Source organism: Anomalospiza imberbis, chromosome 2 (assembly GCF_031753505.1).
Source record: "Anomalospiza imberbis isolate Cuckoo-Finch-1a 21T00152 chromosome 2, ASM3175350v1, whole genome shotgun sequence".
NCBI classification, from domain to species: domain Eukaryota; kingdom Metazoa; phylum Chordata; class Aves; order Passeriformes; family Viduidae; genus Anomalospiza; species Anomalospiza imberbis.
This window is the reverse complement of record NC_089682.1, coordinates 114,727,142-114,742,928: the sequence shown is the minus strand read 5'-3', so window position 1 is coordinate 114,742,928 and position 15,787 is coordinate 114,727,142. Positions and strand designations below refer to the sequence as shown.

The window sequence follows — 15,787 nt, the reverse complement described above, 5'->3', positions numbered from 1 at the left end:
GGAGAAGTTTCTGGATCATGCCATCCCCATCTGCTTATACTAGGAGGTGGCATAGATTTCAGGAAATGGCTTTTAGATGTCCAAGGCACACACAAAGTCCACACTTTCCACTTCCTATCAGCATTGCTTTCATCTTGATTATTGACTTGTAATTTTTTTCAGAAACTTTTTGTTTGTTTGTTTCTGGGTAATAGATATATAAGGAATTCAATTAAAAATTATTATTCAAGGTTGAGACACAGGTAATAATTTGCCTTCTGGCTTTTCCAGGGACTTTTTGTTAGCTTGAATGGAGAAGGTTGTTCCTGTAGCTTATATCAAATCACTGTAGCTTATATCAAACTTTACAAGTCAGAGATGAACAATCCTTCATAAAGAGAAAGTAGTAAAAAGTAATCCACTGATACTTCTTTCTCTCCAGAGTGCTTTTAGTGAGAAGTTATTTAACTTTAAGGCATAATTTCAGTCATTCCTTGCCATTTCAAACATTGTGCACCATTGTGAAACATAATTTTAACCATAAAAAAAGAAAGATTACTTTACAGCTATGTTATTTGTTGAGAAGATTCTCTCTTGAGACTTACTTGTGGGAAAGCTTTATTTTTTTCCCTAGCCAATGAGAAGTTGGATTTTCTTCTATCAGAAGACATGCAGTTCATAACAAGTTGGGAATGAAAAGACTGTTATTCTTCAGGAATTAAGAGAAATTGTATTAATTACTAGGAGTAAAATAACTTACATGACATAGATTTCATTTTAGCACTAGTTTTATCATTTTGGATATTCACTATTGTATTCACTATTACTAAATCAATCTCAGAAGTGATGCTTTGAATTAATTAAAAAGGCTATTTCTGTTAATGTTGCATCTGAAGTTTGTATGAGAGTCTTATTCTTATTGAGCAAGTAACATTGACTTCCCTTACTCAGAAGGAAAATGGCACTGGAGGACTCCCAAGAAAGCAATGGTGTGCAGACACACTTTCAGAATTCATGGTCAGATCTTAGCAGATTTTTTTTTTTTTTTTTTTTTTTTTTTTTTTGGTTCCTTCACTGCTTACTAAGTTTCTTGGTTTTATTTTTCTGGGTTTAGTATCTTTTCTACTTCATACTTCTCTTCAAAAAATTCTTCGCTGTGTCCCTCACCCCTATCGTCAACCTAACTGAGATCGGAAAAAGGAAGAGATGAAGAAAAGCATATTGAGAGGCATGGGAATGTTACTTTTGCAAAGATGAAAATAAACAACAGAGCAAAACCATGTTTACAAAATAACATTGTCTTTACTGATATTATTTTCTATTATTTCTTAATACTACCAAATGAGATTCATTAATTACTTGGGTACACACTGGATTTCTGTTTTGTACGTTTAATTAAAACAAGTTTCTCTCTGCAGGCATCACCACAGTATTGACCATGACAACTTTGAGTACCATTGCAAGAAAGTCATTGCCCCGTGTTTCCTATGTCACTGCCATGGATTTGTTTGTGACTGTATGCTTTCTATTTGTATTTGCTGCTCTGATGGAGTATGCCACCCTCAACTACTACTCAAGTTGCAGGAAACCAAACTGTACTAAGAAGAAAAAGTCGGTAAGAGGGGAGCATTTAAATTTCTTTTCATGTGCAGCTCAGAGAGCAGATAATCATTCAGTGGTAGCCTGTAATCACATGGCATCTTCACTCCTCCAAGATTTTCCCAGTGGTGTGATCTGCCCTGAAAGCTGATGGAAAAGTCACCTGCAGTAGCAGTAGGAGCAGCTACGTGCCTGCTGAGTGAGGTCTTTTCCCAACAGAAGCAGCCTGCTCACCATGGAGCAGCAACCCTGTCTACACATTCTTTGTCCTGCAGTTACTGTGCTGGTAGTTGGAAAAGTCTCCCACTGAAACAGATTGCATGACTTGTTATACAAATAAATGCACATCAGTATATATTCAAAAGCATTGCTATTTCATGGCTTAACAAGTCTAGAAATATTTATGAGCAGCATTTCATCATCTCTGCTGGGAACCAGCATTTGGTTTAAGCCCTGTGCACAATGGTGCATGTTCCCAAGGACAAAACTGGAGGTCACTTAAAAAGGTTTTAGGCATGGCTCACTTTTGGCCAAAAACCACTTCTTATTGTAACACACAGAAAAACATAAAAGCTATTTATTTAGAATCAACTAAAACAATAATGCAGGAAGAATTGCCTTGTTTACTTCATAACTGATTATCAGAATGAGAGGGGGCAATTTAATAGAGAAAAAAAATCTCAGTGTAAACATACAGAAGGGGGTTGACCACTCAAGATCAGTGATAAATATTATTTGTTCAAGATCAGTAGTTGGAGATGTTGGATGCCATTGTATGTAATTGAGGAAATAAGGACATTTGAAATCAGAAATCAAAGCCAAATAGGAAAAATGTGAAGAAGGAAATTGAAGAGAGAGAAGCCTAAATTTAGGGAATAATGGGTCATGATGTAAAAAGGGATTGAATGAAGAGCTGTAGAAAATGATTGAATGAAGAACTAATGAAGGAAAAGCTGAAACAAATATGGGATTAGAGAAAGTCTAGGAAGCCACAGACTTAGTCAATGACAACTCCATTAAACCCAAAATAGCTTCTTGCAAAAATGTATTGCTCACAAAAGCAAAAGATTGTTACCAAAAGAAAAGTTTGAGACTGAAATCAACTTGCTAGTGCTCAAACAAAAATTGCCATCGTATAGAAAGGCTGAATTAAAAAGTCATGAGTATCTTTGTTAGTAGGGTGTAATTCCAGACATGTGAATAAAGACGTGAGAAAGCATGCAACATTGACGGGATTTAAATTAACACCAGAAAAAATGCTCACTTACCTATTGTTCAATCAATAAATAAATTTAATGGGTTGAATAAAGGTTTTTAGTCTGTGAAAACCAGATGTGCATTCTGCTGAAGTTTCATGCCGTTTTCAGTGTACAGAATATTATGCTGAATACTTTGCATATAGAACACACTGCATGGAGTGTTTTATGCATTTAAGGGCTTGGTCCAAGGAATACTATTGAATTTAGATGCATGTGAAGCACTAAGTATGTTGTCTTCTGAATAATTCTTTTGTTATCTTTATTTCAGCTACCTGATGTAAGTTTTGGTCATGTAATGGTAAGTAAGTTACTTTATTCAGTGAGAGAACTGGGGGCACAAATAGGTGGTTGACATTTACTTGCACTAATTCCTGAGAGAGCTGTATTGCTATGTTATGCTTTACTCTGACTTCACTAAAAATATTGGTTTGCTTTTTTGTTAAAAGGTCAGTTTGTTTTCAGCTGTGGCAGAGGAACATAGCTGCCTCTTTCTATAAGGACTTGTCAAGTGATATGAGAGGGTGGAGGGTCAAGTAAAGAATATTATGTGTTATTTTTACCTCAGAAATTTAGTGTGTCTGCTTTATATAATACAGAAGTTTCTCACTACATTTTATGAGAAACTAATAAGCACAAGTTATGTCATAAATGTCTATGAAATTTTAACTAAGTTTCACAGAAAAAGACAGTTCATTTATGCATATGAAAACCTTTAGTAAGCTTTCAGGTGGATTTTCAAACAATTTGGGCACACATTTTGAACACAGGTAGTTGTACTCTCTCCACAAATGGAATATGTGCAGCAGCAATAATGTTGGAACAGAGCACAAAATTGTGTCTCTAAGTTGTATGAATACCTGCTATAGTATATGCAAATATAAAGCATTCAGAAAGCATGAAGCTAGTTAACCAGCTGGTTGAATGATCTGCCATCAGAAAAGAAGAGAGTCAGAACTAAAACATCGGGGTTTACATTTCTTAGGCTGGATATGATGAAGTTTCTCATTTACAACTTCAAGATCCATGTTATTAGCCTATCCTTTTACAAATAAAAATATACACTTATTTTTTTAAAAACTGAGTTCTCTTTGATGTATTTTAAGACCTCATATAACTTAGAAATTCTGCTCATTGGCAATTAGTATTTTACAGCAAGCATCACATCTATCCACTTTCTACTGCTGTCACTCCCTGGACAGACTTTTCTGGAAGATGAAGTTAACAGAGCATGTTGAATGGGTAGCAGCATTTTGCTTTTTCCAATTAAAAGGTATAGGGAAAGACAATTAAAATGACATTAAGGTATAAAAACCTTTATCTAGAACTAGTCATTCTAATCTGCTTGGAAAGCATTTGCAGCATTTTCAAGTTTTTTAGTCACTCCTTTTTTTCACCTTAAAATAGGTACTGAGCAGGACCTTTGTCTATACAAAAAAAATCTTCAAATTAGAGCTTAAATAAGCAATGTATCTGGTTCTCAAGATATCATTTTGTCTTTTTCAGCTTTGTAGTGATAGCACTTAAAAGGTGAGATTTATTAATTTTAGTAAATCCATGTTCTGGTAATCCCAAGACTTTTATTTTCCTCCTAGGAAACACAGGTATACCTTGTCAGAAACAATATTGTTAAGCATGTTTAACACTGCACCTAAACTGCCTTGTCCAAGGCCTTGGCAGACCTCCTGGGTGGGACTGGGAGGGTGCCCACAATGTGTGCACTACTCTCCTCCCAACCCCAGCTCATCTGGACACATAGAACCTGGGGGGAATCATCCACCTTCCTCTTGTGTCTTGCCACTTCAGGATACCTCCTACCTGACAGAGATTAAAACAACCAGATGAATCTCTCTGTATTATTAGGGCAAATATTTTATCTTCTGTCCTGAGCAGATAGTTGATTTGACAAAACAACAACAAAATGCCCCAGACATGAGGAAGTTTCCTTTGCAGAGACAGAGCACTTTTTTATCTTCACTCACCAGAACCTCTCTGAACCTTTTTTTTTAAACATAAATATTTTAGACAGGCATGGAAAATTTCAGTCCCTGAGTTGGAAATTCTCATAAAGACCAGCAATATATGACCTAGAGGTATAGTAGAACTCTGTGAATATTCTAGTCAGTCTTTTCTTTCCAAAGTACTAGAGTCAAAAAAGACTGCTTGTACAATAATCTCATACCTTTTTCACAGGGCAACACATTGTAAGGCTCTGAAACAAGCCACACAAAGATTTACAAAAGAGAGAGAAAACCATATGGGTGTGATTTCTGTCATCTATTCTCAGAGATAAAGTCATTCACAACAAATAGATTTGCAATAATCTGCTTCTAACCTGCAATCAGCTTGCAGTTCACAGCAGAATGCACCTGAGACATTTTAGCATTTACTTATGATAAAATGAATTGTGTCCAGAAGTAATTGACTGGATTCTGTAGGGCAGTTGTTCAGGTGTAATCTGTGTTGGCAGTGCCAACATTTAAGTAGAGGGATGCCACATTAAGTTCTTAGCTCAGGGACCAGCATTTTTAATGAGATGGGTAATACTACAGCATGCCAAACCAAAAGATTTGTAGGAAGCAAATTAATTCAATATAAAAAGGAAACATTTCCACTAAGGCACATCGGTCATCTCACCAATGTTTTTCACATCCAGGAGGAAAGTTTTCAGATACCCCCCAACACCTTCAGCAGGAAATGTTGAGTACTTTGTGTCGTATGGAAGCAAGATCCCTGAGCATCCTCCTAAACTAGCAGTTGTGACCAGCTTGTTCCTGGCAATGCCAGCATCCTCCTGCGGGCAACGCCAATGCTCGGCACAGTGCCAGGGAGAGCAAGGGCCTCAGGTAGAGAAAACCAGGCTGACAGGGCTGTGTCTGCTTTGTCAGGATGGTACAGACAGGCAGCAAAGCTGATGGGACTTTTTCTAGTGATATCAGTGGAGGAGGTGACACTTGTGAAGATGGAATGGGTGGCTTAATGAGAGGTGAGACTATTGTGAGAAGGCATCTTGCATGCCAAGGAAATGATGTGACAGAAAAGCTGACAAACTGTAAATAGGGAGTACATTGAAGGAGAGGTCTGTAAGCATGGATGCTGCTGTGAGGATGCATGACATCAAAGCGTCCTATTTCTGATCATGGTTAGTGTGATGAGCACTAAGGGGACATGCCTCGGGATGGCATTTTGAAATCCCGCACTGAAATGATCACTGTCTAATGCTGACCATATCTGTTCTTATAAATCATAGTTAAGTTAGGAGGCAGTGAATGCACCTATGCAAAGTGGAGGACATTGTATAAGTAAATGGAGGGGAGTGATATCTTCTTTATTTCTGAGAATCCATCTTAAATGTAGTAGCTGCAAGTGTTTAAAACAACTTGCAAATTATATTCTGACAGGTAAGTGAACTCCTAAGTGTGAAAAAATGATTGCTTTCTGCTGTGATTATTAATTTTGAACTGCATCATCCAGGGAAACTTGTCACACTGTTGCAAATTTTTTCTCTCCTCAGAATTATTCTGTACTTGATATGAGACCACCAACTACAGTCATCACATTGAACAATGCCATGTATTGGCAAGATTTTGAAGATGCATGTGTCTATGAATGTCTGGATGGGAAAGACTGTCAGAGCTTCTTCTGTTGTTACGAAGAGTGTAAATCAGGCTCATGGAGGAGAGGACGGATTCACATAGACATCTTAGAACTGGACTCTTACTCTAGGGTCTTTTTTCCTACATCCTTCCTGCTGTTTAACCTGGTCTACTGGGTTGGATACCTCTATCTTTAAATGTTGCCTGTAGCAGTGAAGACTGCTGTGTTTTCTCACTGCGGACGGATGGTGAAAGTGCTGAAAAAGTGAAGGACACAGTCAGTTTCATCTCCAATTAAAAAAGACATATTAACTTTTACCATCACAGAGCCTGATGAAGAATTTTAAAATGTATTTTCCTGAAAAAGAAAAACACAGAAGAATTCTCTCCTAACTGCTATTTGTTTTAAGAAAAAGGTTCTTACAAAGTTCAGCTGAATTTGTAGTGTAAGCGATGTTTATGAATAATTATTGTATATTAAAATCTCTGCTATTGTCCCTTACCATAGGAGCTATTCACAATTCAGGCAAAGTTTAAATATATAATTTTTATTTTTCATTCTCATAATTTTCTTCAAAATGCTTCCATATCCCTAAGGCTCAGAGAAATGTACACTGGCACTAGCAAATAAGCCAAAGCTGATGAAAACGCTCATTTGTATTTAAATTGCTTGATACCATAGGCTTGGGGAAATTGATGATCTCCTTGATATAGAGTAACCACCAAGAGACAACAAGAAATGTCTGGTAGGGTCAAAACGTGGACATGACATTCTGCAGAGGTCTGAGATTCATTGAGTTAGCCACTTACCCACACATATTGGTTTTAACTTAGAGGTGAAAAGGGAGAAAGAGAAGAAAGCTATAATTTTGATATAAATAAGACTTGCCTATCTGTGAGGCAGCTGTAGGCATAACTTCTACAGTTTTTCAGTCTTTTCACTGTGTTTTTTATGACTCATTAAACACAGGATGGTCACTGATTTCTAAAGTACTATACTTGAAGCAGGACAAGATTCCTGCTTATTTGTGTCATTGTAGCAGTTCACAGTGCATAGCCCATGAGTAAAAATTATAGTAGCACCAGGAATATGTGACTTTCTTTGGATTTCAATCTGCTACAAAAGTGTGCCACGCATTCTTTTTTTTTTTCTCTCAAAATTGTATTATAAAATTGAAAAACATGTATGCCAAAGGACATTTTTTTTTCTTTTCATAACATTAAACACTGCAATATTTACTCACAGTAGTTGTTCCCTGTGCCTGAGCTAAAGACTGAACACTTGTGGCTTGAACAGTGCATTACAGGAACTCAGTTGTGACACTTGGATTAAACATGAAATAGCTGCCACATGTAGAAAGAGGTTCTTTTCATTCTTTTCCAAAATTTCCAGCTATATTTTACACTAAAAAACAATTTTGTATTTTTCAAGGTTTTCAGCATTCAATTCTAAACTACCCATTTTTTTCAAAAACTAGTTTTACAGTATTAAACTAAGTGATGTCTTTTACAGACTGTCAATATAATTGTTATTAAGCAAACAAAACACATCCAGAATTAAATAGCAATAGCTTTTCACTACCCTTTGCATGACAAATTGTTACAAAAGATTGAAGTTAAAAGATAATTAAAGCAACAATTCTATTTCTTTTCTCTTTTGGAGATAATTTTTTAATGAACTCAAAAAATGTGTGTCTATTCCAGGCAATATTTGATGAAAAAATGAATAGTGGATGTGACTTGAAAGGAGTTCCTTTTTCCTCAAAAGGAAAACCCTGCAAACAAGCAAAAACTAATGCAATGGTAATTCTAAAGGAACAGAAATGCTATTATGTTCTTTGAAACATCACTGTCTCTCATTACTGTTGCTCTGGTTTTCCACTGAGTTTTAATAGGGAAAAGAAGAAAAAACTAACCCAAAAGTTAATTTTAGTTTTTTCAAAATCTTTCTTCTGTTTTTAACTTGACTCAAATATCTGAAACATAGTTGTGTTTAGGTCGTGGAGGGGAATTACTTCTGTAAGGACTGCAAAATTCAAATTAGAAGCACAGAGAAGAAATATTTTGAGGCAGAATCAAAGCCTTATTTTTAGAAAAATCTGCCCAACCTGATGTCTTCTAAACCAGTGATAACCTGATTTCAAAATACATGTTGAAAATTTTGCTAACTCTGATTAGTAAATTAACTGCTCTGTAAACCTGTGTCCTGCACTTGGAGGTATGGACTTAATTTGAGGATGACAGTGATATTTTAGGTAGTGCAAGAAGGTGATTAAATTTGAATTGGATACCCTGATCTCTAATTATTAATTAGTCTACTCTAATAGTCACCTTCAGCCATATTTTGCAAGAATACTAGAAATATTCCAAGCTGAATAAAAAGAATGGAAACCGTTTTCCTTTAGGAGGGTCATCCTGCAAACGCTGCACAATCAATTGATTTTGGTGGTAATATTGAGACAAATGATGCATAATCAGGTGCCTTCCACCATTGAGATCTTGAACAGGTAAAGTGATGTTTATTTAACAATTCCATACTGTGTGAATTTTCTGGGAAGTGGAACATTCCCATGTTAGATGATGAGCATATGCTTTTCTTGCCCTTCTGCTCTTGGCTGCTCATGAGCCCTGCTGAAAGCAGACAATCCCAACAGATCCTTCTTTGGAAGACTGATTCTGCTAAGTCTATTCATATTGCCCATTTTCTGACTTTTTTTCATAAACAGAAGATGGAAGAAAATAATTCCAACTTTTTCCACTGTCCTAAATCAAGAAAGAAGCTTCAAACACTACCACCTTCTGCTCTTACAGTGAGAGCAGAGGACATATTCTACTGTGTAATTTATTCTACTCTGGGGTTATCAAAAAACTGATTTTTTATGCAAGGCAAGTGGCTGCAGGCTGGCAGGTTCCTGAATGCATTCATCTGCTTGTTCCCAGTAACTTGGCTTACTCTCTGCTTTACTGCTCCGTGCTTTGGCAGCCGCTGCAAAACTTTAGAGATCAGGGAAGACAGGTTTTCTATGATCTGCATCATTCCAAATGCCATTGTGGTCTGCATACATCTATGTGCCATATCCTTCTGTAGGAGTAATATCTTCATTTGCCTTCAGATATTCTTTTGCTTCTTTTGCAAATTGGCAAAAGTTAACATTTTCATGTGCTGTCCCATGAGAAATGTAAGAACTGTATTTTAGCATTCTAGAACAATTTCTTACCAAATAATTTCATATTAGAGACTTGCATTTATTCAACTACTTCTTTTTTGTTATTTAGTACTTCTTTTTACCCTTCCAAGGAAGGGAACAGAGGAAGGAAAAACCAAATGAGCAGTGCAATGAGCATATTTGGCTATGTAAAACCTCAAAACCAAGTATCTTCACATTACATTTCTTCCTTGTTGAAGTTGCAGAAGGGATTGTAAGGGTTTTTTAATTAATCACCTTTGTTTCCCAGGAGGATCTAAAGTCAGTCCTCTTATTCTCCCCTTCAATTAAAAGTTCTTGGGCATAGTTTTTCTTTATGGAGGGCAGCATTTTCAAGGCAATTAAGAATGTATAAAAAATACTGGTCTGCTTAATTCAATCTTCTCAGTTTTCCTGGCTCTGATGCTTAGCAAATTGACAGCTCCTTTTTTTACAGCCACTCTTCCAAGAATAAGGGTATAAAAACTTGTAGCCAGTTTATGCTCTCTCAAGGTCCAGCAGTAATATGGAACTGTATTGCCACACAATTTTAATATAACTTTCTAACCAAGAAGTAGGAATGTAGTTTAAAACATGTCAGGCATTTTGATAACCTTCTCTTTCTCATGTTCTCCTTAATCAACTCTCAACTGTATATTGCTATATTGTGCATACCAATAAAAATGATAAAAATTACAGAAGCCAGAACTGTCTTTACAGAGACAGTGATGAATAGTGACGCTAAAAGAAGAAAAAGAAATTATTTTTTATTGCTGTGCAGCTCTTATCTGTTGCAGTCCTCTTATTCAATTTAACCCACAGCTAATTCCAAATCATCCACCTGGAGGTTTGCACATTCATCAGCTGGAACAGCAGTGACACATGAGCCTTTAGCTGATAGGAAATTATTTCTGAAACTGCAGGCATAGTGCCAAATAACTCAGACAGATAGCTATCTTAAACACTTCTGAAGCTCTAATGTCTCTTGGTGTCTAGCATCTCACCTTATTTCATTAATTTATCACAACTCTCCTTACGAAGTCATTTCATGAAAGGAAGGCTGTTTACCTCCTTTTTATACAAAATTTCACATTTATCTAATAAAATTACTCTCCTACATGAGCGGACACCAGGTAGCTCTGGAACTGCTGACTTTGTGGGTAGGGAGATTCAATATTTTAAGACAGGTTTCACAGAATCACAGAATCAAATAGGTTGGAAAAGAACTTGGAGATCATCAAGTCCAACCTATGACCTAACACCACCTTATCAACTAAACCATAGCACTAAGTGCCATATCCAGTCTTTTTTTTTAAACATCTCCAGGGACTATTTCATTAGCCTCACCATCTGGAGGGTTGGTGTTACCTTCTAAATTGTAAAACAGAGTGCCCACTGACACTTGTAAAAGCTGTCCATAACAGACTGTACTTTTTCCATTGGCTGCTCTTTCCTGGTTTCCATATAGTGCAGTAAGAAAAGGCAAGCCATATCTCATAATCTTAGATGCCTACACAGGCAGATGATTTTTTTTTCAAGGTATCTTCTTCTTCTTGCTCACAGTGAAATGCTTGTGCCTCTTACGTCAGTGCCTTTATCATTTATTAATATGAAAGGATATTCCTAAACATTAAAGACTATTTCTCATCGGAAAGTTAGAAAGTGGGACTAATGACCTTCCTGGAGTTCTTCCTGAGCACCACAGTGTGTGATCAATATTCTAAATGTCTTCAACCTACAGACTGAGCATTTCTCTGCTTTTTCTTTATTTTCTCTAAACAGTCTGTAGGTTTATTTCCTATATAGCAAAAGGCTGTAGTGGAACATCAGAAGTTTAGCGGAATCCTTCCTTCTTCACTCAGCAATTTCATTCCACCAAGAGATACAAAGCATAAACTCAAGGCTCATCCAGATCTCTTTCCAGAAGACTACTTAAAATAGGCAAAAACCAGGCTATGGATTGGTAATGTATTTCCACAGATGAAAGGTGAGGTTCTTTTTCCTTTAGAGTTTTTTTTGGCTTTTTGTCTTAGTTAATTCTAGGTCCTTCCTCCCTCCACAAGCTTAAAATTAGCTCAACTTATACTTGTCTACTGAGAAAAAAGTATAGTGTTATTAGTCTTACTCTATACTTGTATGCCTACCACCTTCTTACGGTTCATCACACTCTCTTCTTGAAGGGTTCTAGTATACATGTGAAAAAATGAAGGCCTTTCTTCAAGACTCAGTGGCCTTAATAGTGTTACCTTTTCCCCTGAGATCTAGGAGGAGTTCTTTCCTCATTATTTAGGCCACTGGTTTAGATACTAAAACCAAAGCTATGTTCTATATCTAAAGTAAAATTATGTTTCAACCAAAAAGATTATCTCAGCTTGACCAGAATTGCTTTGAGAAGTTAAAAAGTAAATTGTTTTTATGCTGAAAATTCAGTGGATAATTTAAAGAGATATGATGGCCTACAACCCTGCCTAGCTAGGACTAAGTCCTGAACTAGGGATAAATATTGTTCTAACCATCTAGTTTAACTTGCAGCTGTTTCTTTAAATGATTTTGGATTGTGACTAACTTGGTTAGTTACTGCTGATATTTCTCAAGTGAGATATCCGCTATCTGTGATGATGTATTGCTTTCTACAGACTTTACTTTCTCTTACTTTTCTTTGGTTTTGGGTCCTCAAGCCGGTGTCTGTATGCATCTGGACTCCTCAAGGGTTTTCCTAGAAAATATGTGAAATTAGAGAATAAAATTAATTCTGAAATTCAGTGCCTCAGAGTTGGACACCTGAGAATTTTCTGCTTTCTACCAAAACATTCATTTTGATCTTCTAATCATTTGCTATTTATAAAGGACAAGCAGAAGACGTGGTTATGTTTATTCATATTTCTAGGGGAAAGCTTTCTCAAGGACTGAACCAGGCAAAGCAGGCATTGATATATAGCCAGTAACTTGCTGGGTATTCTTTTATCTAGGTAAGGAATGGCTCTCATCAGAGGAGACACAACAGCCTCTGGTGTCATCAAAGCACCCACATAACTTGGAGGCTTAAGCCAGCCTGTGGAGCTTCTTATAGGGGAATGCAGGTGCTCCCTTTAGTGTTTAATACAGCCCTTAATACTCTTCTAATGTCTCTATAACTTCTTGCAGCAGTACTTGCGAGACAGGAAGCTGTGCTGACACAATATATTCTAAAATACAAAGAATGAAATACCCACAGTGAAGCTGGTGATGGCTTGTTACTGAAACTATATTAGGATTACAAGTTAAAAAAAAAAAAACAGACTTTCTAGGTCTGAGTCAAAACTGTCCACATTATTTAAGACCACTGAGCAGAATAGGGGTTTAAGTTCAAATCAACAATCAGGAAGACCATTGGATGATATTCTGTAAGAGTTGATTATTCGTTGTTTGGATTCAAAACTTGTGGAGCGTAGATTTGTAACTCAAATACTTCATGAGAGATCTGTGATTTACATTCTTAAAGTGAGGCCCAAAACAGGTAAATGCTAAAATTTCTAAATTGCACATTAATATAAAATGGATGAAGAGAACAATACTGATGACATATATTTTTAAAGCTACTGACAAATATGAAATAGAGCATGCTACAGAGTCTGTTCCATGCTTACAGAAATCATGGGATCTTTAAAATGAAAGCAACTGTGGAACTCATGGAAAGCTGGTAAAATAATTGCATTCGACAGTATTACACAGGCAGCCCAGGGAAATACAGCACTGGCAGACAGAGTGCTGCAAAGGAAAAAAAAAAAAAAATAAACAGAATAAGCACCCATGAAACACTTCCTCTGAACAACAGTGGGAAACCTGGAGTAGAGATCACAGTATCACACTCCCTTATTCTCTTTTGCAGTTGTTCAGGAGTCCTGTGACTTTTTTGTCATCCACAATCACTTGCAATACCAATCTTAAATCATGGATCACCCTGTGGCTACCACAGGTCATCACCAAACCCCTCACATAATCCTGATCTAAACTCTCAGTGTACTGCCCTCAAAACATTTTTTCCCACCATGACAACACATGCAATTTTTTTTCAAAGTGAGTGTAATTTTAGTAATCAAATAAATACTGCCAACTATGTGCCAAATTGAATTTTCTTATAGAATACAGACAAAATTTTAGATTTCTAATTATCCTTCCTTCTTAAGTTTTTGTTAGGGGTGTGTGATTTCGTTGCTAGCAGTGCAGCTTGTGATGTCATAGTGAAATGAAAGTACAATTATGTGCCCAATGTGCCTTGACTAATACAGGTAGCACTAGTACCAGTATGTCATTCTAAGTTAGATAGCCATCCCAGTGATCCCTCAGATTAACCTAATCAGAAAAGTCAAAAATCCATGTGCTTCATCTTCTCAAGTTCTCAGACAATGACTTTCCCTTCTTGATCACATCCATTCCAGTTTACTTTGTGTTAAGGAGTAGGGCTGTGCGTCTAGAATACTATTTATATTCGTATTTTGATCCCAGCATTTGTATTTCTGGATACAAATAAATGCACATTATCAGAAAATGCAAGTATGGCGTGCATGTTTGGTGGTTGTATTTTTCTTATGGAATTTGAGAGCTTAACAAAATAGAAATAGATTTCTGAAAATTTGCTTGAGAGAAAAGGCATGGTGTGTTACCTTTCTAATTGGGTGTAGGGTGTTCTTGAAAATAATTTCAAATGAGACTTTAAAAAATATTTTCAACAGTTAAGCATGAGTTGACTAAATTGCAAAAAATATTTGAGACTGCAGTTTATCCATGGGAGTAATTTAAACTGGGAAGAATATGCTACAAAATTCAAAGAGAAATCAAGAACTAGGCTGTGTCTTTTTCATAAACTGCTTGAATGTGAAGACTCTGCAATTTTAAAATTGTAATCAAATTTGATTTCCAAACTTTCCCAATCCCAACTTTTTCAGTGCTCAAGGAAATCTGCTGGTAAACTATATTCTGTGTTTTTACAAGACTTCTTTTTCAGCAGCCACGTATTGTTAAGTAAGACTGTCTTCTTGATTTATGCCCTTTGAATGTAATTTAATTCCCGCCTCTGTACATTCATGACCACAGAATTGTCGGTCTCAACCCACTCCAACTGTGAAATGCCTACTTCATTTTAGGATTCCATTCCATAGTAACACTGGAGCTGACAGCTGGGCCACAGATAATGCATAAGATAATGCACAATCTTCCCAGATTCCTCATGATCCCACAGATTTCCCTATCTGAGCTTGTTCTATTTATACTTTCTGTATGTCCCTAGCACTAAGGCATGTTTTTCAAAAGGACATTTTATTTCACAAAAACCAATTACACCCAGAGTATTTAATTAAACCTTCACTAAGAAATCTCTTTTTTTCTTGTTTTCACTTATTAGTTTGACATGCAATTCATGCTTTATCCCCATTTGTGTTCTGATGCAACAACTAGATACTCACCTGACCTGTCTACTCAAAAATAAACATAGATTCTGTGCTTCCCCAACAACATCTGACCCTTGTTATTACAGTTAGTAAAATGCAGTAACTAGGTAGATGTGGTTATGCCTCACTCCCCTGGACATCTAGCAAGCATAATTGTTGCCATGACTATTTTCTGTACATTAGTCGTTAACTCTTGCCATTGCCACACTGTGAACACAATGCCAGCTCTTCTCCCTTGCAGAACTTATCCTGGAACACCAGCTATATTCTTGCAATTATCCAGGGAGCCTGAATGTGAATTGAGCACATTGGCCATTCCAGAGGTTTAAGGTGCTCATCCTGCCAAATTCCGGAGGCTCTGACACATCTCTCAATTTAATAACATTTCCTGCCCAGCAGGCTCATGCGTGCAATAGAGTATGATGATGAATTGTGCCAATAAGTTCTGCCTTTTTATGTCACCCTCTGTCTCACCACCACAAATCTAGTTAAGAACTGAATTACTGCTTGGCAGTTTTAGTTAAACTAAACTCAGTTTGTGAAATGGGAAGTGAGCAAAGCTGAACATCAGGGAGCTATCCAGAAAATAAGGAATGAACGGAATAGACATTTTCCTACTGACTGATATTAGAAGACCACTGTCACTTAATAGCCATAGTAAGAAAAACCTCACCTTTTAAAAGTAGGTTTATAAATGGAAACCACCTGTGTTAGGAGCACAAAATAATTGGTATATGCCAAAATTT

The 15,787-nt window shown here is 36.5% G+C and overlaps 1 protein-coding gene across 5 annotated transcripts in view; it reads left to right on the top strand.

The window, feature by feature from the left end:
- The window catches only part of GABRG3 (gamma-aminobutyric acid type A receptor subunit gamma3), a 296,317-nt gene extending 282,169 nt beyond the window's left edge, over window positions 1-14,148 (top strand). For 4 of the 5 annotated variants that reach the window (XM_068182678.1, XM_068182674.1, XM_068182679.1 and 1 more), the window contains 3 exons: window positions 1,398-1,594; window positions 3,106-3,135; window positions 6,349-14,148. In XM_068182678.1, coding sequence (XP_068038779.1) covers window positions 1,398-1,594; window positions 3,106-3,135; window positions 6,349-6,627 — 506 coding nt within the window. In that variant the 3' untranslated portion in view covers window positions 6,628-14,148. The remainder of the gene's footprint in view (window positions 1-1,397; window positions 1,595-3,105; window positions 3,136-6,348) is intronic. The other variant, XM_068182675.1, reaches the window with a different exon arrangement.
- The last annotated feature ends 1,639 nt before the right edge of the window (window positions 14,149-15,787 follow it).